The 21,912-nt window shown below is 36.0% G+C and overlaps 1 protein-coding gene across 2 annotated transcripts in view; it reads right to left on the bottom strand.

Moving 5' to 3' along the window:
- The window catches only part of Syt1 (synaptotagmin I), a 194,982-nt gene that overhangs the window by 116,896 nt on the left and 56,174 nt on the right, over positions 1-21,912 (bottom strand). The window contains exons 3-5 of one of the 2 annotated variants that reach the window (XM_013020352.1): positions 19,453-19,575; positions 14,830-14,997; positions 10,923-11,090 (exon numbers count right to left, since the gene is read on the bottom strand). In XM_013020352.1, the coding sequence (XP_012875806.1) occupies positions 10,923-11,090; positions 14,830-14,997; positions 19,453-19,575 (459 nt within the window). The remainder of the gene's footprint in view (positions 1-10,922; positions 11,091-14,829; positions 14,998-19,452; positions 19,576-21,912) is intronic. The other variant, XM_013020356.1, reaches the window with a different exon arrangement.

The raw sequence follows: 21,912 nt of genomic DNA, 5'->3' as shown, positions 1-21,912 counted from the left end.
TGTTTTATGATTATTTTTTCAGGTGACAGAGCTTTCAAAATACTATTTACCAAAAAGAAACAAAATGAGTCACTTTGTTGTAAAACAGATCTAAACTAAAATTTAGTAAAAATTAGGTAATCCTATTGTGACCCTTCATGTTATCTCAGATGGCCTTCATATAAACAAAGCGTCAGGATGACACGCTTGAATATCCTGACCTTGAAGAGAAGAATAAATCTCTCCTCAGACTGTGAGTTAAACCCTGACACTGATTTCACACGAGGTTTTATATGCTTGATTTTCATGCAGGCATTTCAAAGGTCCTTTCTGCTCCTTTCTACATTTCCCACTTTGTGACTAAGGCTATCTAAACTTTGTTAAAAAAATCAAAACACAAACCTCCAGCTTTTCATTTCTTTTAGTATTCTACTCTCACTCTATTTTTATTTTTTGACAGTGAGATACAATTAGGAAGAGACTATTTCTGACACTCTGCTGGCTCCTGAGAGACACTGTTTGTCTCCTCTCCTTAAACACTAACAGAAAGTGAAAATTCCAGGAAGCACCTTGTCAGAATATTGATTTATTCATGTAGAAATCACATCTTAAACTAAAAAGCAGTCAGCTAACTGCCCATATCTTGGACTGCTTGCAGTTTAGCCAGTGGGAAAATGCTTGATTCTCTGCTCTGTGTGTGTGTGTGTGTGTGTGTGTTTATCGGTAGTGTGGCTTGAACTCTGGGCCTAGGCACTGTTCCTCAGCTCAAGGCTAACACTCTACCACTTGAGCCACAGCACCACTTGCTCATGTGGTACAAAGGAATCGAACCCAGGGCCTCATGCATGCAAGGCAAGCACCCTACCACTGAGCCACCTTCCAGCCCCATATCTGCTGTGTTTTCCAAGCCAGAGTTTAACATCCCTTGAAGCCCACTAGTTAGATGCCCTAGTAAGCACCAGCCATATTATCAGCTTCACTGTCATTCTTCAATTTTAATTAGAAAGAAATTAGTGTACATTATTAGTAATGTGAACAAAAGTTAAAAGAGAGCAGAGAGTTGTCAAGGCTGGCAGTCCAAGAGTGATGAGCGCCAGATCTCTTTTGCATGAGAGTTCCTTCACCAGCTCTACCAAAAAGCTCCGCCTGGTCCAGGTGACCTCCAGGTAATCTGAGAATGGTAATCTTCAGGTAATCTGAGAATGGTAATCTCCAGGTAATCTGAGAATGGTGAGCAGCTGTGGTATTAAGGCACTGAGACTGTCACTGCTCCTAAAGTTAGAGTAAAAATACTCCCTACATTTTAAAATGGTACTGGAAATAATCAACTTTTTCTCCTGGTAAAATAAATATTACTTCATACGTTTAATCATTTTTTTTCCTTAGGAGTGGATATGATATTCAACTTAAAAATAAGGTTCAAATACACAATCTTTTCTGAGTTTTCAACAAAGAAATGAAGTCCAGAATGCATATTGGATTTGGACTTGGACTTCTGTACTTATTTGGACTTACTCTACCTTTGATCCCAATACCTATCTTACTTTGTTGCACAAAAGTTCCTTCCCCATCTCTAGAGACAGCAAGATAGGTAAACAAGTCATCTTTTTCATGCTATAGCATTATGTGGTTATGCTTCTGATGTAGAGAATAAGGACATACAACAATAAGGTGCCATGATATGTTAGGGGATGTGGCCATGATCAAGGATCACGGTGAGGCTGAGCTCCACTTGGCAGGCCAGTGAGAGAGAGAGAGAGAGAGAGAGAGAGAGAGAGAGACAGAGAGAGAGACAGAGAGACAGAGAGACAGAGAGACAGAGAGACAGAGAAAGAGAGGAACACCTTATAGAACCCCATAAAGTAAATATTACCATGCATTCCTATATAGACTATTAGGTAGTACTGTAGTCATTTCAGTTTATATATAGTTACTTGTAAATTAATAATTCTAATAGAAATGAAAAGCTGTCCATGTATATGTAATACATGTGTGTGTGTGTGTGTGTGTGTGTGTGTGTGTTTTGCCTTCCTGAGGCTTGACTTCAGGGCCTAGGTGCTATCCCTGAGTGATTTTTCTCAAGGTTAGTGAACTACAGCTCCACTTCCTTTTTTTTCCGGTTAGTTGGAGATAAGAGTGTCACGATTTTGCTGCCTTGGCTGGCTTCAAACTATAATTCTCAGATCTCAGCCTCTGGAGTAGCTAGAATTACAGGGCATGAGCCATCAGAACTTTGGTTAAAGCATTTTTTTTTAATCATAATAATCCTAAATTAGGGGCTGGGAAGGTGGCTCAGTGGTAGAGTGCTTGCCTCGCATGTATGAGGCCCTGGGTTTGATTCCTCAGTGCTACATAAGCAGAAAAAGTAAGAAGTGGTGCTGTGGCTCAAGTGGTAGAGCACTAGCCTTGAGCTGAAGAGCTGAGGGACAGTGCCCTGGCCCAGAGTTCAGGCCTCAGAACCGACAAAAAGAAAAAAAAAACTAAAGTAGGAAGAATTTAAAGTCCATCAATAGGAAAATGGTGAGACACGTTTTGACATAAACATGTGATAGAAGACTACTCAGCAACAAAAAGGAATGAAATACTACTCTAATGCAACTGAATGAAAGATTTAAAACATCATACGAGTAAAACCTAGACACAAAATAGCATGATTCCATTTAAATGCAGTTCCAGAAGAGGGAAACTAATCTGTGGTGCTAAAAATTAAAACAAAGGCTTTCTCTGTGGGGTGAGACTCCTAGATCGCTTAGTGAATTTACTTAACATTGTCAAGAAATAAAATACAGTTTCCTAAGACAGCCATACAATTATACATTTCAGCTAGCAATGTGCAAAAGTTCTAATTTCTTTACATCCTTGTCTACATTTGGTATTCTCTCTGTGTCTCTGTTTCTGTTTTGGTCTCTCTCAGTCAGCCTCACTGTATTGTCCAGAATAGTTTTGAAGTCATGAGCTCCTGCTTCAGCCTCTCGAGGACACTATGATTACAAGTGTTCCCTACTATCCTTGGCTTGCCTATTTTTTTTAAATCAGTTGAACCTGAAATGTTAAGCTTATAAAGCTAATGTGCTTATTGGTTCACAGCAAATGGGGCCTCAATGTAGTAGTGCCATCTTCTGTTCACACCTACTGAGCTTTACCCTGGTGTTTGTAAAAACATCTCACACCCCAGAGACTCTTACACAGGAGATCTGGCCCAGTCATCTCCTTTAATGACAACAGCTAATATTGCCTCTGAACCCTTCACTTTACCTCAGTTGTATCACAAAATGAAGAATATAACCTAGTGGTAAGAATAATGCTCTGATCGGAATGAGTGTTTGCAACTATGAAAATATGCATAGAGAGTATATCCTGTGCCAAGTATTGTTCTAATTGCTTTACATGACTATTTTATTTAGAGAATCACACAGCTCATGGGGCTTTGATATAAGTTCATTTTATGGAAGAGTTTAAGCACCAAGTATGAAAACTTCCCAGACATCTGTGGAATTCATGTTAGATCTAAATAGGTTGAGTCCTGCACTAAAACTTTAATTTCCCCTACAATTCTGTCTTAGCATGAATTTGTAATTGAACAGGCTTAATTGGGTCTACTTTATTCACAATTAGATTCTCAGAAATTAGTACAATTCCTGCCCTACCAAAATAGCTTAACAAATGTGTTAAATAAACAAAAAATCCACACAATTATTAGCTTGCAACATTTCAAACTAGTTTTCAGTATTGCTTGTTCATAACTGAAAAGATTTAGTCACATTTAAAACAAGTAAGTTTGTGCAAGTGTGTGTGTGTGTGTGTGTGTATTTCTCTCTCCTACTTTGTTATTAACTCTTGCTTGTCAGCAAGGCCTTCTCCTCCTCCTTTATTCTCCTTTATTCATTCCATCACTGACATTTCCTCTAATTGTGGAGTAACAGCTTATCATGGATTAATGATCTCACAATACAAACATTTGGCCTGCTCTAACACAGAAGGTAAAAATACTTCATTTGAAGATTCACAGAAAAGATCATGAAAGAAAGTGTTCTAAAACATATGATGTGTTCATCAGAGAAGAGTACATTTCAAAAAAGCTCAAATGTTTGGAAGACAGAACAAGACATTCCCCTGCATTGCTTCCTACTCAAAAATCCTCTCTGAAAAATTAGATATAGACAAGATGCTGTCTCTATCAGTTTTCTTGTTCTCCTTTCATTTTCTGTTTGTTCCCTTCTCAACTACCACTCCTCACTTTCTGCTCTGTCATCCTACATACACGCAATCTATGCTTCTAAATCACTTTGTTCTGCTTTGTTTGAAATTCAACTGAAAGTTCTCTCTTTGTATAAGAAATAATATGAAAAAACCCACCTACACTGGTTTCTATTAAAAAAAATTAATTTCCTTGGCACTACATGTATCAGAATTTATGAAAAATTCATAAAATTCAATGAGACTCTTTCCCCATAGTAACCTATCTAAGAGACTATGGAACAATGAAAATGTTCAGAACATTTTGGTCAAAGCAAACAAGCATCCAGAGAACACCTATCTCTTCTTTTCCCCACAGCAATTAAAATGATTTTACTCAGTTTATTCCTCAATTCATCTCTGTACCACCTTAGATAGCATATGGCAATTTCATTTAGAATTTACTCTGCAAAGACAAAGACGTCTCACTATGACATGGGAAAGACAAAAGGGAAGGTTGTACAATGAGAAAGATGTTCAGAAATTGGGGCTGGCATTCAAAGGTATTATGGGCTACTGTGTAAGTAGTGTACTGGAATAGTCGAGTATCCTTCAAGGCTGATAGGAATGAAGGATGCACATTTGTAATAGAAAAATTTCACTTCATTTTAATTTGTACAGCCATTTTATTTGAAAATATTCATTGTAACTTACAGGTACAATGTTATGTTCTGGGATTAAGAAGGTTAAAAAATAGATAATTTCCTTGTGCTCTCTGAACACTGGTCAACTAAGTGGCAAAACCAGTTTTGGAGTCAGACAGACCTGGGTCTAAATCATTGCTCTGCTGGTTATTTTCTAGGTAGCACTAAGTCGATATAGAAAAGGGAGATTTGAAGAGTAACTGAGTAACTGCATAGGGCTGCTCAGAGATATTCAAGCATGGGATACCCAAGGATGATATGTGGAAAGCACTTGAAATGTTTGCCTGAGACGTGATCCTGGCTTTTATGTTCAAACTCTAGTCTTGGTGGAGGGGGAGGAAATGGGTTCTAAAGCCTTATTTAATGTCCAGAGTCAAGGTTTATTTTAGGGAAAACTGTCATTACACTCATTTATTCCAACAATTCCTCAAGGCATCCATTTAGGCTTTCACTTGGGCCTGTTGTTAGCCATGTCACTTGTTCTGGATAAACTTTTCCCTTTGACTTCTGGAAGCATCCTTCTTTGTGTTTATCCAAATTCTAATCAGTATTAAAGATGAGCTCATTTCCCCCCAAAGTTTCCATGGAGCCTCCACATCTACCACTTTTACTGCTCAATACAGCATTACTTTCTAGCTCTTATTAGTTCCTGGTGAAGCTTCGTTTTTTTCTCCTTTGACACAGGGTCTCGCTAAGTTGTCCAAGCTGTTCTCAAACTTGTGACCCTGCTACCTCCACCTCCCAACTCTTGTGATTACAGGTGAGTGCTACCATGCCTGAATTCTGGGTAGCTTCGTTAGTTATTATGTTGTGTTAGGAAAACTTTCCACTATTATTGGTCATCTTCCAGGTGTGTTAATCTTTCATATGTTATATACTATGTTGTTTTACATGCTAATTACACAGATTTTTAACAAATGTTTTGAGTGAATGGAAGGGAATTTATGCTCTATTTAATAATTTTTTAATGGAAAAAAACCCCTCTGACTTCACTAAAGTTTTTCATATTAATGCATGAATAGTAACATGTTCATGTTAATGATTATCTTTCACTTCTAAGGCTTTGTATCCTGCATATTCATGCTGCATATTTATGAATTAATACCTTTGTGAACAAAAATAGCTATCTTCTGTGATTTTGCTGCCTGGTATATAATTGCAATGTATTATGGTAATATTTTAAAGGGACATTGTACACAGACCTTAACCAATTTGGAGCTGACCAAATGTCAGGGTCCCAAAAATCAAGCCAAAGCTGAGAAAAATCCAAGGATAAGCATAATGCATGAAAATGAAGCTTCTAGTTACATTTTTCAGTTGAAAGCATGAGAGATGATGTAAAGTATTGGTGAGAGAGTGTGAACTTTGGAACTGTGTCTGAATTTTACTACTAGAATTGCTTGTGTGAACATAGACAAATGACCTTCCCTAGTTTAAAGTGGGAACAATAGATACAGCTGCTGCCAAGATGGTGCTTCCAGTCTATATGATGTGGAGACAAAGCAAATGAGGATCTTTTCTCAAAGTGCTATAGTTGCAAATGAATGTCTTCATTGTATTGACTGTGACAAATTGTGAGTGACAAAGACAGGTCTTATCAGCATCAAGTGCAAAGTTGTGACAGTTGACCTTGTAAAGGTATTTCCAAACAGAGCATTGATTTGTTAGGGGCAAGATTTCCTGAGGTACATATTGCCATCTAAGTGAAAAACATACTTAGAGCTAAGCATAGGTGGATCACACCTCAGGAGGCTGAGATTTGAAGATGGCAGTTCAAAACCAGCCTGGACAGGAAAGTCCATGAGATCGTCATTTCCAATTAACTACCAAAAACGCCAGTGGTAGAGGTCTAGCCTTGATCACAAAAACTCAGGGACAACACCCAGGCCTTGAGTCCAAATCCTGGGACAAACACACACACACACACACACACACACACACACACACACACACACACACACAAACACACACCATATATAGGAACAGCATCAGTTTTTTTCATACTCCTTGGCTGTAAAAGTACCATAGGGAACAATAACTTTGACGCATTCCAAAGAAGTATCCAGTAATTGACCACTGGAAGCCAAAAAACTTGTGTCATTTGATCGAATATGTGTTCTCCAAATGCTTTTCTGTGAAGTAAATGTTTTTCTAATTAAGCTTAAAAATGTGAAATTTTCTTGCAAAATTGATTTTCCATTAAGACACTAAAGTAGTTTCTCTTCCCTTCTGCTTAGGTACTAATTAAATTATGTCCCAACTTGTTTTAATTCAGCAATCAATTTCTTTCTTTCTCTTTTTTTCTATTTGCACTAGATTACAGAATCTCATTTAAAAATCACTCTTTAATGAATTCCACACAAAGCAGAGGTGATAGACTTGTTCTCAAGTGGAGAAGAAAGAGTACTGGTCAAGAAATAGACACTTACAGTCATCAGAGCAGAATCTCTCCCTTTACCAAAAAGAAAAAAAGGCCCAGTTGTTTTCTGATAGTACTTATTTTTCACACTTTTTTTTTTAGAGATAATCATACTGCAAAGCATAAGGATGGGAGAATTAAAAAGGAACAAAATGTAAAACAGCAAAATCTCTTGATGTGGTATAAAACCACAATGTCTGATATAGATGGACTGAGCTCAACTTTCTAAAATGGTCATAAAGTCATAAGAAGAGAAAAACAGAGTCATAGCTCCTGATTTAATGCTTAAAGTAATTATGAGAACATATTAAAGGAATGAATGAATTATTCTAAAGTATGACAGTTGGCTTCAGTAATCTACAAGTGATGTGAATAATTATTATTTGAATGATAAAGAAAAAGAAAATCTCAAAAAGTCATCATGCCCAGCTAAGCCCTTTCCTATTGGAAGCCTTTCTGTAAATGAAATAATTGTTCCATCACTTTAGAATTTTAGCAGCTGCTAATTTTCAGGCACTGCCCCTTGCAAAAAATTCCCAAACCAAAAATCCCAATAAACAAAACCCCCAAACTCCTTATGCTATTCTATCAAAATTGGAGATGCCGATTTGACCTGTTTAAGTTCATCTTTAATTAACAGCCAATTAAGGTGAAGAGTTCCACTTGTAGATTCCAAAAGCCGTTTCTTCAATTTTTTCTCACTTTTCTTTGGCATCATTCAACTTTTTAAATGTTAAAAATAACATTTAGCACTATTAGATGAAAGTATTTCTAAAATCACAAACAAATTTTCACATGTAAAATGGAAAAACAAATTCTTTAAAATTATAAGAAGTTAAACCAATCGAAACTTCAATATATTCACACAACTATAATCTTATGCAGTTAATGGACAGTAATATGAAAAGAGAGCTCATATCACTGAGAATAAGCCATTCTTCAGATATGAAATATAATTGGAACTTATTTCCTTTACTGTGAGAGTTTCTACCTAGGTCTAGTCATCCAGCGGTACGTGACAAGCTAGTCATCTATTTTATGGGATTTCCTATGTCATAATAAGAGGAATTAGTCACGCACTAAAACAAAAATTTACTATTCTTGGGTAGATATCAAAGAAGAGTTTCCAGAGTTAAACACATAATGGAAGACTTATTATTTACTATTAAAATTTTTTAATAAGTTCAGTAACCACAAGGGTGATGAAAAAAAGAATAAAGAGAAAAGGACAGAGCAAACAGAGGAATGAAAACACAGAAAGAAAATAGAACAAACTAAGAATGATGGAAAAGGTGCCCGATCAACACACAGGTGCACATAAATAGATAAGTTAAATAGAAAACTCCTCCTTACAACCATTGAAGATAATAATAAAAAAGAAAGTGGGTGGTTATAAAAAAATAACCACAAACAACCACAGAAAAACAAAAAAAGAATTGGAGCTCTCTTAACTATTGATTAGTTGCTACATACCAAACTTTATGTTAGGTATTTTACAGTGTTCTATTTCATCTATAGGTGAAGGAGTGAATAATGTTAGATCATTTGCTAGATTAAAAACTGAATTTGAGGGGCTGGGAAGATGGCTCTGTGGTAGACTGCTTGCCTTACATGCATGAAGCCTTGAGTTCGATTCCTCAGCACCACATAAGCAGAAAAAGCTGGAAGTAGCAGTGTGGCTCAAGTAGTAGGGTGCTAGCCCTGAGCTGAAGAGCTGAGGGACAGTGCCCAGGCCAAGAGTTCAGGCCCCACGACTGACAAAACAAACAAACAAATAAACAAAACGGAATTTGAGAGAGCTTGACTCATGAAGTAGCCTGTCAATGGTCTCAGTACCAGAAAACAAATCAGTTAAGAGAGAACCTCAGAAATACTCCAGAAACAAGTTCAGTTGGCCATAAACAAGGTCACCAAAGTCAAGAGGGAACATGAGAGTCTCATGAAGCAGAGACATCTATTGTTTTCACTTGAAAAACATGAGAGCATATTTCTAGGAATATAGTAATATACAACAGTTTTTTTTTGGGGGGGGCAGTCGTGGGGCCTGAACTCTGGGCCTGGGCGCTGTCTCTCAGCTCTTTAGCTCAAGGCTAGCGCTCTACCACTTGAGCCACAGCGCCACTTCTGGCTTTTTCTGCTTATGTGGTGCTGAGGAATGGAACCCAGGGCTCATGCATACGAGGCAAGCGCTCTACCACTGAGCCACCTTCCCAGCCCCAACAAATATTTTTATATGGAAGATTTTTGAATAAATTTGGTGACAAAAATTTTAGAGAGAAAAGAAATGGTTATCAATAGGCCAAAAATATTGACTCCATTTCAATCAATTTCACACATAGTATTCATGTGTACAATCTCCAGATACTCAGGAGGTATAAATAAGTAGATCAGGGTCCAATGTTGGTTTCCAGCAAAAAGGAAAAATAACTAAAGCCAAAAGGGCTGGGGATGTGTTTCAAGTGGCAGGACACTTTCCTAGCAAGTAAAAAGCCTAGGCTCAAACTAGAATACTACAGAATAAGTTGTTATTACTACAGAAAAAGTTTTTATTATCCTATTTGGATGAGATATAGAAAGATAGAAACCTATAGTTCCTTCCAGGAAAGTAGAGCTTAAATTAAGAGGTTTTATACCTCCAAATAATGATGTTAGAGAGAAAAACAAAACCCATTTTCAGTATGGCAATCAGCAATCTTGTAAAACTTTTCATTGTGTTAGATGTTTGAAGCTTGTAGCCGTAAATGGCTGGGCAGAATTTCTGTGGTGGCCCAGCCTCTCTGGGCCATGTAGCCCAGAGATGACCACATTTTACTAAAGCTTAGAGAGAGAGAGATAGTTTCTAAGTGACAAGGCTATTTGCATTCCCTTGGCAATTATAGTCATGTGTCAGGATCTAAAACAATAGCTGGGAAAGGAGTTGCTTTAGGAATTTGCAGAGGTAAAGGGCTGGCTTTTCTATATTGGACTGCTGTGATATTCATCAAGAAAAACACCAGATAGAAAAACATCAAATAGAAGTCATTTCTACTGAGCAAAAACACACCAAGAATATTGAGCTGTCCTTTTCAACTCCCACAAAACACTGGGATAAACTATTAAAACCAGGAAAACATAACATGAAGAGGATTATACAAAGGCAAGGAATGTAAAAGGTGTATTTACTACCAGCCTTTGTGAGTTATAGTTGAAGTTTTAACCATCATGCTCATAGAAGCAGCACATTGTCTGTGAGATGCAGAACAATTGTGGAAAAAGTACCACTTTATTTCATTGTAATAGCTGTTGAAACCATGAAGGAAACAAAACCAAAATGGTTGTGGGAAAACACAAAGAAATGAGATGATTTTTCACTGTCCTTTTAAAGAAGTCATATGTGTGTGTGTGTGTGTATGTGTGTGTGTGTGTGTATCCAGAGAAGTCATTTATAGAATTAAAACTCTCTCTTGCAATAACCCCCAGAAGACCAGAATGTTTTTTCGTGAGGTTATCTCATTTCTCTGACCCTATTTTGCCTGCTGTCAAAGCCTATGGCCTATATCACACTCAGTAAAGAGGTGATAGGTTGTTGTTTGCAATAGGTTGTTAAATGAGCAAGACCTGGAAAGGACAATTTGTCCCTCCAGTAATGTTAATGATTGTCTTACCTCTTCCTTCTCAGCACTTTGCAGATCACGCCATTCCTCAGTTACGTGACCAAAATCCACTGTGTTCATGGGGACTTTGAATTCTCCAATGATGTCATGCTTGGAGAAGCGGTCAAAATCATACACGGCCATCACCAGAGTTTTGCCACCCAACTCAGAGTATGGGACCTACATAAAAAGAGAGGAAGAGAAGATGTCTAGTCACCAAAACAAACAAACAAACAAACAAAACCGCTTAAAAACACCTGTTAAGTGTTTGAGAAAGTGAACTTTCTGTTTTTCCTTTTCTTTTTGAGCAAATGGGGACTTGTCATGGTGATTTATCATTTTATTGCAAAGTATTATAAGCTGTATTATTAATAATGGATCTTGCTATTAGTTATGCTATAAATATTTTAAGAATTATAAACTAATAAACAAGCCAATTACATGTGACTCTATGAGTTTCTCTTGCAGAATATTTTGTCATCATTGTCATAACCTATATTGTCAGGGTATATCTTACTCACAGATGAAATAACTTGTTTTGAAATTTCCATTAACTCTTTCAAAGCTACTTGGACCTCACAGTTTAATGCAACAAAACTTATTAAGAGAGATGCATGAGCATGAAAGGAGTTAAATGAAATTCACAAGATACCTCACCTACTCTTTGAAATAATTTCCTGATTGACAGGGACTGACTAGAAAATGGATGTTTTGAATATCAGAGACTCATTATAACGTGGATCTTGCAGCTCACTCGTAGGTCTGACACTTCAGCATGAATAGTGGCAAAAGGCCAAGAACTGGTGCATTCTCCAGCTGTTCAGATGTATCTGGGACAGATGCTATGGGTCGGAAAGTTTATTAGTGATATTTTTAGTATTCAGGGGAAAGCGGTGTAATCCAAGTAAGCTACACTTCAGTAACTGGGTAGAAATGCCACATTAAAAACTGTTTAGACTTGTATTAAAAGTTTGATCAGCCAGGCATGGATGGCTCATGCCTCTAATCTTAGCCACTCAGCAGGCTGAGATCTGAGAATTGCAGTTTGAAGCCAGCCCAGGCAGGAAAGTCTGTGGTACTCTTATCTCTAATAAATCACAGAAAAAGCTGGAAGTGGCATTGTGGCTCAAGTGATAGAGTGCTAGCCTTGAGCAAAAGGAGTTCAGGGACAGTGCTCAGGCCCAGAGTTCAAGCCCCAGGACTGGAGGAAAAAAGTCTTATCAATTTTCATACACATACTATTTTATCAGTGTAAATGGGTGTCTTATTCTCCATTAAACATTTCTCAATTAAGTCAATCTATTAAGAAGAGCAAAATACCTGACCATATATGTATTACAATTTTTTGGTTTCCAAAGAATGTTTATTTTTTGTCATTTATTCATGATGTCTGTAATCTTTGTTAAAATATTGTAATTAAAAACTGGGCATAGCTGGGTGCTGGTGGCTCATGCTTATAATCCTAGCTACTCAGGAGGCTGAGATCTGAGGATCATGGTTCGAAGCTAGCCAGGAAGGAAAGTAGTCCATAAGACTCTTATCTCCAATTAACCACCAGAAAACCAGAAGTGGTGCTATGGCTCAAGTGGTAGAGAGCTTGCCTTGAGCTGAAGAGCTGAGAGATAGTACCCAGGCCTGGAGTTCAAGCCCCACAACTGACCAAAATAAACAAAATAGGCATAATGTTTTTCCATTTTAAGAGGAACTTAGAATAAATCCAGAGAGCTGAAATTCAATGGAGGAAACAACAGTGATAAATTCTTCCATGTTTTATTATAGTTCTAAAGTCTCTCTGGAGTTTTTGGTGATTGTAGTGACATCACAACAATCAAGAGCCTGTGTCTGGAGTTAGAGACTTGGACCTAATTGTAATAACTTTCTACCTGAACGACATGGAAAAAGGGAGCTAATTATGACAGCTGACAGCTTCCTTGTTAGTCATTTGTGATAATCATAGTATTTATTTTGTGGGGCCATTTTAAGAGTAAATAAATATAAAACAACACCTAGTTGGTACTTAAGAAATACTTATTATCAATTAATATCTCCTTTAGGTGGAAGTTTGCTTTATAGAAAAAAATGAGTTTAGTTTGGGGCACGTTGAGCTCCTGTTAAGAAGATTTTACTCAGTTCTAAAGTCAGTGATCTTGTCTCACACTTCATTCCTGTTATCATATTTCTGGTTGCATTTCAATCTACTGTCTGCCAGAGAAATTAATCATTTCTCTAGAAAAGTTGACATATTTCTTAAACATTTATGGTTTGTTCAACTATGAATGGAATAAAATAGAAATTGTAAAAAATTATAGCCAGTTACAAAATCTGAGGAATTGTATTTTTGTCATAGAAATTACTAATAAAATCATTAGTAATATATTTAAAAAATCATGTGTAGGTAATTCAAATTAAAGGAAAGCAACACAATATTGTTTCAAATAATGTAAGTTCCTGCTTACTAAATTCTCATCAGAAACTATTCCTAAATAAGGCTTAACATACCAGCTGCTGTTGATAATTGTCTGGAATGTTTTTAAAGTTTATTTTACCTCATATTTTCTGGAGCATTGATAAAAAATCTGAGAATCTCCAGAATGATATTACTGCTACTTTAAATTAATTGGACACAGAACCATTATAGACTTTTATTTTTTTCTCCATATAATTATGATTAGCAATTAGTTGTACAAGATGGTTTCATTTTGACATGTCCATATATGTCTGCAATGGACCTTTATCAGTCTCATCTCTTTGGTCATTCTCCCTAGTTTTCTCCCTTTTCTCCTTCCCAAACCAATCTCAATACGCCTCATTGTTCTATTTTCACCCATGTACAGAAAGTATTTTGACCATATTCACACCTTCTATTTAGAACCATTGTGAAAAGACTTTTGTCTTGAAAAACTCAGATGTTTCAGAATGAGTTAGGAAGACACTGCTTCTTCACAAAACTCAAATCCAGGTTCAAAGAAACAAGTTTTGTCCCCAGCTTCATCAATTTCTATTTCCCATCAACGTAGCTGCTGCCTCAGCACATGTTATTACTAAGCATGGTTGATGGACAGGGTGATTTCGAATCTGCCTGCTGGCATAGCCACAGACATTTCATTTTTCAGAAGTGCATTGTTCTAAGCAATGCATTTTAAAATAATTTCACATATTCCATCAAAAGAATCGTTTTTATGAATGCCTTCAAGCCAAGAGTTACAAAGATCCCTGAGGCCTGCAGGGCATGTTATACTGACAAGTTATGATATGGTCAGAATGTCTCTTGTTTATTGTTTGTCAACTGAAGTATCTTGACAAGATAAAAAACATCAGGGAAGATCCTAGAGTAAATGAAAAATGCTAGACATACAGACAACAATCCACCAAAATGCACACAATCTTTTTATTGATAAAAGAGTAAGGGGTTTAGTGTGTTCAACTACTGCTTCTACATACCCAGGATTTTTGTAACAAGACCATGGCTCATTTGTACTATGCAAGTACTGCAACATAGCTTGCTTGGTTCAGTGATTCAACTAGCTAGATCTATTTTCACAAACTTTGAAATTCAGGAAAATAATAATTTCTTTCTTTTGGCTTTATTTTTGGTGAACATAGGAGTGGTAGATATCTAATTCTACTGGCCCATTTGAAGCAGACTTACTTTGTGGATGTGACTATGACATTCTAAATATGAAAAAAAATCTATATTTCTTTCTGAAAAGATAGAGCTGAGTCTGACCTTGACCCCATTTAAGTGCAAAGCAGAATCCTCACTAGACGGAGGACAAAGATTTTCAAGAGTCTGAATACAGTCATTGAACATCCCAGAATAACTGTTCAATCCATGTGTGACTACATGTCAGGATAAAGCCAGTATTTTTTATCTAAAACAATAAAGTAAAGGTTATACGTAAACACAAGAAAAATATACCTTGAAAGTAAATTGTTCATTGAAGACAGGATTCAGGGTTTTCCGGTGGACTTTTGTCTCAAATTTCTTCTTTTTGTCAGGCAGCAGAAACACCTTCACATAGGGATCAGAGGTTCCCCCCATGTCTAGGGCAGGCAGCTCAGCAGCCTGGATGATCCCTACGAGAAGCTGAAATGTGTGACAGAAAGTAAGCACAAACATCAGTGGACATGTTGGGAAAGATTGATTTGCTCACAGTGCTGCCTATTGTAATCCCTCCCCTCTTCCTCTTTGCTTTTTAACACATTTTCATTCTTTTACAAACCTGAACATGGAAGGCAAATGAAATGAACTCTCTAGACTTCAGAGACCCAATTATGACAGATGCAAGCTCTGGGAAGCCTAGTTTTAAGCACAAAAGAGGCTTTTAAAAGGTTGCTGATTACAGTTAAATATGGAATTCATACTTGCAAAAGGGTTGCAATCAAATAACTTTCCAGTTGCTAAAAGCTCTCGTGCATTGTTTTTCTTTCCAGGGCATGATTTCTAAGTGGAAATAAATCGTTAAACAATCACGAGTCTATAATTACAAAGTAGGAATTTTTTTCTTTAGTAAAGTCTGAGAACAGCTAAATACAAATTTTTTACAAATTGGCTAACACTTTGTGATAAAAGAAAATAAGTTCTCTAAGGTTTATCTTACTTGACCTGTACTTGTATGCTGGCTACTTTTTCCCTTGAATTACAATAGCATCATTATAAATCATTATAAATTTTACATTTCAATATAGGACATGGAGTCAAAGGAATATAATTTGAGCTTCCTAAAGAGGATGGGAGATTACAGATGTACTTTTTCATGTTAAGTAATCAAGTGTCTGATTTATTTTTATTATTAAACATAAATCTCATTAAAATATTAGATTATGACACTGTTGAGATTTTTAAAAAATGAACAAAAGGAATGTGTAGAAAATTCTAGATATCCTACCTGCAGAACTTTCACGTCAAAAGACTGGTTTAGATCTTTGTACTAAAAAAGAGGTAGATTTACTGTGTAAGGTGTGTACTCTTCAGTAAATGTAGATACTCCAAAGGTTTTCATTTGAAAATCTAAACTTAGTCTGAGTACAGATTCAAATTGTCACAGGAATTTTTTTTTAGCTAACAGAGCAAAAAAAAATTACATCCATTTTCTGTAAAACGGATCCACCATATCTGTAGTAAGTGCATTTTGGTGAGTTGGATCAACTTCTAATATGGAGCATTTTGCTTCCATTTAAAATCTTGTGTACCTGTTGTATGGTGTCATCTTTCAAGTATAGGATGCAGGTACACAAGTTAGAGACAGATAATTCAAGAATAACTAATGGAGGCATTCCCATATAAAGATAGTAAAGCAAATAGCTGTCTGTTGGTTTATTAAATTTGTATTTAACATTTGTTTTCATGTGACAAGGATAAGTGTGATCCAGTTCTTCATTCTCCTTTTTTTGAAACTAATTTTCTTTTGGATGGAGAATATAGTACAACTGTAAAAATAGCTCATTTTTATTTCAGATATTTTTGGATATTTTGATAATAAGGGATGAAGTCACTTCTTCCAATTTCCCTTTTGACTTCAGCATAAAAGAAAAACATCTTTCTCTCTAGCATGGGATTTTTCTCAGAGTATTTTAGAGGTTGTCTTTCAGTGTTGCTAAACAAGTATCTACAATGTTTCTCAGACTTTATTTCCTAACTCATAGGAATCATTTTATATTTTAAATTAGCTAAGAAAATTACATTTATACATTGTTTTCTTTTGTAGGTATAATGTTCTAAATACTGAAAAGAAAATGCCACTTTTTAGATTTAATGTTTGCTGAAAAGAGAGCAATAAAAGCTGTCTCATTACTTCTGAGAAAAACAAATCACTGCTATAAGTTATTTTCTTAAAAAACACTATTGCTGAATAAAATGATACTTATATTACTCAATGCCCACTTACAAGTGTCAGAATTGTGATTAACCAGGAGATACTGCTAGATTTCAGCTAGTAAATGTGAATGAAAAATAAAATGGGAAAAAATCTTGTATAAAAGGATGCTAAAATCCTGCAAAACATGAGTGTATGCAAGGGTAGCTTAAAATGACTTATGTCCCTTTCTGGAATATATAAATAATAGAATATTTTTCTCCTAATCAACTCCTGATTTTGGTAGAAGTGATAGAAATTATATAAAATGTCCTACTTATTGTAAATATAAATGTATTATAAATGTCCTATTAATTGTAAATGTTATCCCTGTAAACATACACATAAGCCCATAGGCAATGTTCTAGAATTCAGTGTTCTAGAAATAACTAGCTAGAGCTATAATGAAGCTGAGCTAATTATTTTTTAAATATGAAAGAATATAACCATATATATCCTTTGTAGGGAACTATTCAAAACTTCATTAGTTGAGACATTATTTGAATTACCTATTCCTAAATGTAGCACATAATTTTTGCAACTGTGTATGGTACTTTCCTTGGACATTAATTCTCGAAGCTAAGCATTAGTGTTTAGTACATTTGTCATTCTCTGCTGACCAAACTGGCTATCACTAGTGCATGCTCTTGTAGTAGTAATTGTACTTACAGTTACTCATTCTTCCTCAACCAAAAGGATGAGTGAAGTTAAATGAACTAGAAAGATTGGAACTTCCCTAGTTGGGCTATTATCTTATAGATTCTTAACAACCTAATTATTTCCACAGATTTTTATCTAGCATTTCAATTCATTTTTTAATTGATATTTTAATAAACTTTTACTCTTAAGATTTTCTTAGATATCTGACTCATTGTTTTTTCTTAATATATATATTTTTATTCTAAAGATACTATACAGAGGGGTTACAGTTACATGAATGAATCCATTTCCCATTGAGCATTGTTACACCCTTCTTTATTTTTCCCCTACCATCACTTTCTTCCCTACCTCCCCAAATCCTCCCTTCCCCTCCCCCTGTAAAATTGTAAAGTTTGTTTTCAACATACTGTGTTATACATTTCATTGGTACAATGGGTAATATTGTATACTTATTTCAGCATTTTGTTATTTCCCTTCCCCTGCCAAATTAGAAAAATCTAATAATAACAGATGCTGGAGGGGATGTGCATAGTTGGTGGGAATGTTAACTTGTTTAACTACTTTGGAAAGCAGTGTGGAGGCTCCTCAAAAGACTCCATGTAGAGCTTCCCTATGACCCAGCAATCCCACTTTAGGCATTTACCCAAATGATCACAAACAAGGCCATACTAAAGCTACCAACACAACTGTTTATTGCAGCATTATTCACCATAGCTAAGATATGGAATCAACCCTGATGCCCCTCAATAGATGAATGGATCAAGAAAATGTGGGGCATCTATCTATCTATCTATCTATCTATCTATCTATCTATCTATCTATCTATCTATCTATCTATCTATACACACACACACACACACACACACACACACACACACACTGGAATTCTATGCCTCCATCAGAAAGAATGACATTGCCCATTTGTTAGGAAATGGAAAGACTTGGAAAAATTATATTAAGTGAAGTAATCCAGATTTAAAGAAACATAGGTCCCATGGTTTCCCTTATCTGCAATAACTAGTATATGCCTAGGACAAGCAGAAGAGGTCAAAAGCTATGAATATATGACCATATAACCTGATGTTAAGTGAAATGAACCCCAAGACACAAGAGGTCTTATCTTCGTTGCTGTTCTTTTTAATGTACTTATACTGTACTGTGTGATTTTTTTTTTTTGTTTCTTTGTATGTTCTTCCCCCACGGTACAACCCCTGTTGTCACTGCATTTGATTCTGGTGTCTAGCATTTCAATGTCATGGGTCCTAGAAGATTTTCATAGAGAGATATTAACAGTCACCTTGTCAATAAGATGTAGATAATATTATCATTCATTGAAATGAAACTTTGTGAGACATTGTAGTAGAAATGTTTTTTCTATCATCTTTTGTTCTTGGTCATTTTGGAGCAGGTTTCATGGAATCTTTGTACTTTTCTAGAATGTTTATTCCATGACTACTGGGGATTTCACTTTGCAGCATGATATTATAACAGGTATTCTTGCTAGAACAACTTATAAGCCACTGTCGAGATTTCATCTTTGATTCTTTATCAAATGGTTTCATTCATTTTCCAAAACTTTGGCTTGACTGTAACCCAATTCAAAGGGCACTGGCCATGTTTGGATTATAAAGTATATTTCTAATGTTTATTCCTGTTCATACATCTTAGCAGGGATAAGTCAGTGAAGCCCATGGAAGGTAGTGCCAGCTCAGGCTGAGGAACTCCGGGGGCAAAGCCTGGCAGGGAGCTCTCAGGAACAGACTGATTGCTTCAAGTTAATTCGTATTCTGCCTGCCTACTCTAAGTGCCAGAGTAGATGTAATCTGTTGAATACTGTGAATTCTAATTACCAGAAGTTAAATTAGCAAGTAGGGAACTGCCTGTACTTAGAAATTATTTCATCAATAGCTTTGATAATTGCATTTTCCCCTCACAGCAATGGAAATGTTTTAAGAAGTATCTTGCTTCAATTTCTACTTGGTAATTTCAGAAAATGTAATGGAATTAGAAGACATTTTCCCTCAGACCTGGTTATTCTGGAAGTCATAATCCAGGGAATATTGAAGCTTTCCCAATTTCTCCTCTTCTTTGGGTTCCTCTTTCTCTTCCCCATCAGTCAATCCGGTCTCAGCATCATCATCCTTAAGGGCCTGTGAGGTAGGGGAAAGGGATCAATGTCAATTTAAATGAATTTTCTTCAGAATCCAAGTGAAATTGGTCCTATAATTACACCTCCAAGCTGTGAGAAGCAAGCACTAAGATGCTGGGAATATGTTGATCTGACACACATTCATGTTTGCTTTTTATGTATTTTTAAATTCCACTTGTGCGAGGAATTTTTCCCCCCAATCAGCAGGCAACATGGAAGCAATGGAAAAGCCCCTCAGAATATGGCAAGCAAAAATATAAACTTGTGCAAAGAAAATGTTAACTCAATACTATAGTTGGCTCTGAGAAAACAGTTTGATTTCTTTCTAGTGTGATACACATGCTATTAACCAGACCAGGTTTCACATTCTTGTCATTTAAAAAGGTCTTCAGCACCAGGTAAAACATCATTGCTACATGCAAGTGCAGTCATATGTATGAGTTGTGTAGCCTTTGGGTGCCTAATTTCTTTGAAAGAAAGTAGTTGAATAAGGAATCCTGAAGGAGTTTTAATTCTCTATATTTCACATATGCATTTATGATGATTACAGAAAAAGTGGAAAAATCCATGCCCCCAGCAAATGCATGTTGAGAGAAAGTTTGCTCCAATTCCAGCAGTCATTTATCATTTATTTTGATAACAGCTCCACAGAAAGCTAGGCTGAACTAAATTGATTTGAGTCTCTATATGACATTACAAGATAAAAAGAATTATATCTGCAAATTTGTAAACAATTCAAGTTGATATTAAAGAGAACAAATATCATGTTATTGAATTAGCAAAACTTTGTCTTGCCAATTGTTTTTTTTAAATATCTAAAGGTTACATGTACTGAAAATTGACAGACTAGAAAGCTCAACTCACATACCTCAAATGCTCCTCTCTTTTAAAACTCAAAATATATAACTTATTTGCCTATTGTGTAAAATTTTCTCAAAGTATCACTTATTAAGTTTATTAATATTAGAAGTTTTGTTTCTAGGAAAGTACATTTTTTATTGTTTTAAAGAAGTTATAATAATTCATTAGAAATCATTGTTTGAAATAAAAAATATGAGGGGCTGGGAAGGTGGCTCAGTAGTAGAGCACTTGCCTTGCATGCATGAGGCCTTGGGTTCAATTCCTCAGCACCACATAAGCAAAAAGAAAAATGCTGGAAGTGGTGCTGTGGCTCAAGTGGTAGAGTGCTAGCCTTGAGCTGAAGAGCTGAGGGACAGTGCACAGGCCAAGAGTTCAGGCCCCACGACCGGACCCCCAAAAAATATGAAATATATTTTTGATCACTAGCAGTGTTGAAAAATTAAAAAGTTTATATTATTTATTTGCATTCTCCCTAAGTAACTGATATACCCAGAAAATAACTTAAAATTATTTTTCTATTGTGTTGCTTGATGTTTTCTTTCTGCTTTGTAAAGGCTCTTTGCAGCTTACTGTTGTAAGAGCTGTAAGTTACAAATATGAATATATAGTGAATATCGTCCCCTGCATTTTGATTGTGAAATTTTCATTGCCCTGTGTGTGTGTGTGTGTGTGTGTGTGTGTGTGTATGTGTGTGTAGGTTTTACTGTAAACTTTTTATAGAAATTAAGTTAAAGCACATACATGGTAAAATGCTTTATATCTTTGGCAAATCTAAGAATCTCAACTATTGTCAGCTCTCAGACTGATTCTGAGAACTCTTATAGGATGCAAATGTAAGAAGTACAATCAGGCTTTAGATAGGCATCAGAATGACCAGACTATGTTCCCACCACTTTGGCCACTCCATCCTGTGCAACACATGGTTTTCTCTCTGCCTGTTCATTATTCTAAGGAAAGATCCCCTCCCTTTTTACTCTACTTACATAGAGAGGGTCACCCTCAGTGGTGCTAAACATGACACCCCAGTCCTTCAATTTCATAATATTTTTCCAGTTAGCTCCACCCAGCTTTCCACTGTTATCCTCTAATACTAGCATGCGCTGAAGATGAACGGAGTTCATTCTCAGGTGAGAAGAATATGGAAACAGAGCTGAGCTGCAGCTACACATGCTTCCTTCCCTTCAGTACTGTTTGAAACTTCTCAGAGGATTCCAAGTTTGAAAAATTGAAAACGACTACTATTACGGGCATCTTTACAAATTTGGTTAGGCCTACACTATTTAATTTAGGAAATTTATTTTATACTTGTATCTTTCCTTGAATATAAAAATGTTAATTTACTGGCAGCCAAAGGCAGGAAATAACAATTATTGAAAAAAATTGCATTAATCTTTGAACTAGAGAGACAAGGGTGTCACAAAAGGGATCAGGTGCTAGTGCAGTGATGCACAGACTACTGAGTTTAATTAGAGGACTT

Source organism: Dipodomys ordii, unplaced genomic scaffold (genome assembly GCF_000151885.1).
Source record: "Dipodomys ordii isolate 6190 unplaced genomic scaffold, Dord_2.0 Scaffold3, whole genome shotgun sequence".
NCBI lineage: Eukaryota > Metazoa > Chordata > Mammalia > Rodentia > Heteromyidae > Dipodomys > Dipodomys ordii.
Note: the sequence above shows the minus strand (reverse complement) of the source record. Positions and strands in the feature narration are given on the sequence as shown.